This window comes from Pseudophryne corroboree, chromosome 7 (genome assembly GCF_028390025.1).
Source record: "Pseudophryne corroboree isolate aPseCor3 chromosome 7, aPseCor3.hap2, whole genome shotgun sequence".
Taxonomy (NCBI): Eukaryota; Metazoa; Chordata; class Amphibia; order Anura; family Myobatrachidae; genus Pseudophryne; species Pseudophryne corroboree.
The window spans coordinates 18,905,182-18,910,916 of NC_086450.1; the positions used below are offsets into that span (position 1 = coordinate 18,905,182).

A 5,735-nucleotide genomic window follows, 5' to 3' on the forward strand; every position below is an offset into this window, starting at 1 on the left:
CATGCCTCTAGGGTAAATAAATTACTTTGTTTCACTGGGCTCCTAATGCTCTTTCAACACAAAAATCACCAAGTTCACCAGAGTTCACTGGAGGTAAAAGGTGGAAACACAATCACAGAGTAACGTGATCACGTGTAATTCATTGTCACACTCAGACAGCATCACGTGAGCGTTAAAATCATACATGGAACCCAGTCTATACAATAGATACAGCACCAGTTCGTTCCCTTTGTTATAGGTCATGTATCCTAGTTAGAGTCTCTGCTAATTTCAGAGTCACACGCCATCAAAACAACTTGTCCCGTGCAATATGAGCGTAGTGCCAGAATATTGTAGATGAATATAGTATACACTGTGTATTCCTGTCACTGGGAATAATGTTCTCCTTTGTGTAATGTGTGTAATGTATATAAAGGCTCTGACTGCCGGCGTTCTTAGCACGGAGAGATTACTGCTGTTGATTATCTCCTAATCCTATCACACAGTAGGAAGACAAAGGTACGGTAATAGGTTTTGCGCTAAGACATACTGTCACGGTGTGTGTGCCCTGTTTTTTGTTGGGTATTTTTTTGTAGTAGTACTACAGGCACCAGTGGGCCCGTTTTTCCACCGCATGCTGGTACTTGTGGTTCTCCAAGTACCAGCTTGCAGGGGAGGATTGCTAGGACTTGTAGTACTGCTACAAAAAACAATATTCTTATTTTTTCACTTGGCTATCAGCCCCCCATCCACCGCCCTTGGATGGTTGGAGGGGGGGACCCCTGGCCCTTGGGTGGCTGGAGGGGGAGACCCCTTGATTTAAGGGGTCCACACTCCTCCAGGGTACTCCGGCCAGGGGTGACTAGTTAGTGATTTAATGCCAGGGCCGCAGGGACCTATATAAAAGTGTCCCGCGGCTGTGGCATTATCTCTCTGACTAGTGGAGCCCGCTGCTGGTTCAAAAAATACGGGGGACCCCTACGCTTTTTGTCCCTCGTATATTTTGCACCAGGACCAGGCGCAGAGCCCGGTGCTGGTTGATGAAATATGGGAGAACCCCTGTCAATTTTTTCCCATATTTTTTCAACCAGGACCAGCTCAAAGAGCCAGAGGCTGGTTTTGCTTAGGAGGGGGGACCCCACGCATTTTTTTTTCAGAATTTTTAACACTTTTTTTTTTTGGAAAGGTGCACAATGAAGCCCTGCACGGATCTCAGAGATCCGGCCGAGATTCATTGTGTTAATGTGTTTTACTATTCACTCACTGGCCGAAATTACGAATTACATCGACATCAGAAAAAACTAAAATGCAGAATACAACAGCATAGTAAATCTGGCGTAAAAAATTTAAAAAGTTGCAAATTCACACATTCGATGTCATTCGTGTTTAATCTCCCTCCAAATCGGCACAAATACGAATTTTAGTAAATATACCCCCAGGTGGCTGTTTTTGACTAGCCCTTTCTAACGTCCCACATCATGTATTCTCAAGTGAGCACTGATTTCTGATAGTTTTACTAAGTGATTTAAGGGGAGAGGCATTAAATCTTCGAGAGAGATAAAGTGGAAACATTTCCCACACCCACTCCCCAGTTTATATCTGTAGAAGGTTTCAAGCATCGCCCTTTAAGTCTTAACGCAATCTTGAACCTCTAAAGTTGTATACAGTTTGTGAAGTAACTAACTCAGTTTTCAAAGTGTATCAACTACATTAGTCAATAGTTGGGAAATCCAAGCATCAAAGTGGCTACTGGTACTCATTTGATATAGGAGAATACCCCCCCCCTAATTTAGGTAGGTCAATCCTGTTTTGAGGGGTATTCCCTACCGTCTCACATAAAGTGACTTTAATCCTGATCTGAGAACAATTGGAAGCTATGTTCCAGGTGTGGGTTCTTTTTATGGAAGGTAGGTGAAGGATGCAGGGGTTGTCCAACTTCCAAAGTACTTAACCCTAGTGAGACATATCCATCATATGTGTAGAATGACCATGTCCCCATCTCATCGGCAGCTCACACACACGTTTGACAAGTTTTGCAAGGTACGGTTATGGCTAAGGGGTGTGTGGATGCGGTTTGACTGGATAGGTGATCCTGGCTACATGGATGACAGTGTCGGTCATGTGACCACCGGCATCCTAACCGCCAGGTTCCTGTGTCACGCCCTCCTGTACAGCTCTCCCCGGCCACTTTTACCATGTTCTTCTGGCCTTGGCTCTCAGGATTCCATGGTTTATTGTTTTTATTTATTATTATTATTATTATTATTATTATTATTATTTTAAGGATATTAAAAAATTATTTTGCAGCTGAAGATGTGACAATTTCCACCAGTCTATTCTGCAGTATGTGACTCTTTTGGAATCTGTAATACTGTAGTCTCAGCTTGTTGCAATCCCCTTTTCCATGTAACAGCTACGATTACTCTATACAAATATCCCAACAATTATTTGTGCATCTTAGCAAATTACCAAAACTGTTGTAAGTCTGTACCATTCAGGTTTAGCCAATGTTTTTTTTTTTACCCAAACCCTACTCCCCTTGTATATTGACCTATGATTTGTTCATGACAGATGCAGATAATCTTTTATGAAGAGAGGAACTTCCAGGGACACTCCTTTGAGTGTGCTAGTGATTGCCCTGTGTTAAGCTGGTATATCAGTCGATGTAACTCCATTCAGGTGATAACAGGATGCTGGATGATATATGAGCATGCCAACTACAAGGGGCACCAGTATTTCATAAAAAGAGGAGACTATCCAAATTTCCAAGAGTGGATGGGATTTAACGATTCCATCAAATCCTGTTTAGCGATTTCACAAGTAAGTGCGGTCACTTCTGACACTAAGGGATCAGGGGAAGGGGTGGGGGCTAATTTAAATGTAGATAATTGTGTGGTAATGTTGATTGTAATGTAATACTTTTTCACAATGGAGCAGGAAATTAATAAATGAAAGAAGTGGACATATGTACATACTGTTTTAAATAGGACAACAATTCTTAATTAGGCTACCAAGAGAGGAGGATGATGATGAGGAGGACGATGATGATGAGGAGGAAGATGAGGAGGAGGAGGAGGATAAAGAGGAGGAGGATGATAATGAGGAGGAGGAGGATGATGATGATGATGATGATGAGGAGGATGATGAGGAGGATGATAAAGAGGAGGAGGATGATAATGAGGAGGAGGATGATGAGGATGATGATGATAGGGAGGAAGAGGAGGATGATGAGGAGGATTTGGAGGAGGATGATGATAATGAGGATGATGATGATGAGGAGGAGCAGGAAGAGGAGGAGGAGAAAGAGGAGGAGGATGAGGAGGAGGATGATGATGAGGAGGAGGATGAGGAGGATAATGAGGAGGATGAGGAGGAGGATAATGATGATGAGGAGGAGGATGATGAGGAGGATGATGATGAGGAGGATGAAGAGGAGAAGGAGGAGGAGTATGAAGAAGAGGAGGAGGAGGAGGATGATGATGATGATGATGAGGAGGAGGAGGACAAGGAGGGAGGAGGAGGAGGAGTCTCCTGTTTTCATTTAATGTTTCCTATTGACTGTTGCAAAAATGCCTACCATAGGACTTTCATTCATTAATGCAACATTTTTATACCACACAATGATCCTGATTCCTAGTCGCACGCAGTGCAGATGGTGCATGCAGTTAGACAATTTTTTAAGCCAATGTATGTGTCCCAGTCGCACAGCGCAAGTGTCCTGACTGTTGGAGTTCAGAGACGCTGCACAGAATCAGATGCAGGATATGTGGAATTCAGTGGCCATTCCTGGGTGGTACCAGGGGTGTGGCTAAGCAGATGTGGGTGTGTCATGGGCATGTCGCATCTCAGCAGTAATGAAATCAGTTTTAGCATAAAGCGCAGGTGCGGAGGAGAAAAAGCGCCAGTACACTGTATGAAAAGCTAGCAAAGTTTATCAAAATAATCAAAAGTTGAGCAGATACAGTAAGTGCGGATAGAAGACGAAGGGTAGAGCAGAGGGGAGGGGTAAAACAGGGAAATATTGGTGTAATTTTGGCAACAGTATTTTATGTTAGTAAAAGCAGTTACAATATACTGTCTCGCAAACCGGAGCGACAGTACAACGCTTCACGGGGAAAGTTATGATGAAAGAACCAGGAACTGGACTGTAACTTGTAACGTTCAATTTTTGCAATCCAAAACCTGAAATTCAGATATAAAATTCAAATTCCAAACCGCAGGAAGATCCAAACTGGGATTCGATTCATATCAGATCTCGGTAGAACCGGATCGGGTTTTGGTTCGGTACTGAACCTACATTCAGCTGGATTCGGATTTCTGTATAATTGTGACGCATTAAAGACTGACTAGGACAGAGGAAAGGTATAATGCTTTGTCTACACCATAATAATTCCCATCTGGAACTTTTATCCGTGTTCTCCTTCTCTGCAGCACAAAGGATCTTACAGGCTGAGGCTTTATGAGAGAAACAATCTTGGAGGAAGAATGCTGGAAGCCATGGAGGATTGTTCCTCCGTCTACGATCGTTATAGTCACAATGACATCCAGTCCTGCAATGTGTTTGAAGGCTACTGGATTTTCTATGAGCTGCCCAATTACAAAGGGAGACAGTATTACCTGAGACCGGGAGAATACAGGAGATTCAGTGACTGGGGTGCTCCCAATGCCAGGGTCGGTTCCTTCAAGAGCATTACAGAGTTTTCTTAGAGCTATTAAATGTCTGTCGTGCTTTGTGCAGCTGGACAAGTGACTCCTGAATGACTGTGGGCCTGATCCAGAGGTGGAGGCTACTGCGTCTGCAACAGCGGCTGCCATCGGTACAACAGGAGCGATAATATGCAAATGATAATATCAGCCTGCCCCCGGTGCACCAGTGTGCGGTGTACAGTACAAGCGTCGAGACGCTAATGTTTAGTGAAAGTTGCTTCCCGGTCTATAGATCTACACTAAAAAGATCTACAGTCAATAGGTCGACCACTTATGGTCGACATGCATTATGTCGATAGGGTCAAAAGGTCGACACATGTTTTTTAGGGTTTTTACAACTATTACCATTAGTATGTGTGACGAGCGGAGTGTTGAAAAACACAAATCAACACCCATTTTTTGTGTCGACCTTTTGACCCCGTCGACCTTTTGACTGTTGACCTTTTGACCCTGTCGACCTTTTGACCCTTTCGACCTTTTACTGTGGACCTAACGACTGTCTACCTTCTTAATGTCTATTTTCTGTATCAGAACCGGATAGCGTGCTGCGTCAGTGGATCTGAGCACTCCACCATTGCTCGCGCCGGCGACACTTGCGACACTGTATGGGCTGCTCAGTGGTTTTATCTCAAATTTGTCACAACTGCGAATATATTGGCATGACATCCACCTCTGTATGATGCCCTACATCTCCTGGAATCATACGTTCCTCTCTAGGGGGTCTATTCATGAAGCAGTGAAAAGAGTGGAGAAGTGAGCCAGTGCAGAAGTTGCCCATGGCAACCAATCAGTGCTGAGGTAACACTTATAAAGTGCATTCTATAAAATTCACTTAGCAGCTGATTGGTTGCCATAGGCAACGTCTCCACTGGCTCACTTCTCCACACTTTCACTGCTTCATAAATAGACCCCGTCCATTGTATCATTCTGCGCTGTACATTTTATCTATATCTTTATTTGCCCCTGCTTCCATACTTGCTTACACCTCAGGGGGGCGCATTCTCTCTGTGAGGTATTACATATAAGGTAATAAAATATTAAAATAAGCA

General features: G+C 43.6%; 1 protein-coding gene across 1 annotated transcript; it reads left to right on the top strand.

Moving 5' to 3' along the window:
- The first annotated feature begins 2,550 nt into the window (after positions 1-2,550).
- LOC134943985 (gamma-crystallin 1-like) lies at positions 2,551-4,686 on the top strand. The gene is made up of 2 exons (XM_063932534.1): positions 2,551-2,799; positions 4,411-4,686. Exons 1-2 carry the CDS (start codon positions 2,551-2,553, stop codon positions 4,684-4,686), a joined length of 525 nt encoding a protein of 174 aa, XP_063788604.1.
- Positions 4,687-5,735: the final 1,049 nt, after the last annotated feature.

Coding starts and splice junctions, on each gene's coding strand:
- LOC134943985 (XM_063932534.1), top strand. CDS start 2,551: ATGCAGATAATCTTTTATGAAGAGAGGAACTTCCAGGGACACTCCTTT. Junction 2,800..4,410: donor CCTGTTTAGCGATTTCACAA/GTAAGTGCGGTC, acceptor CCTTCTCTGCAG/CACAAAGGATCTTACAGGCT.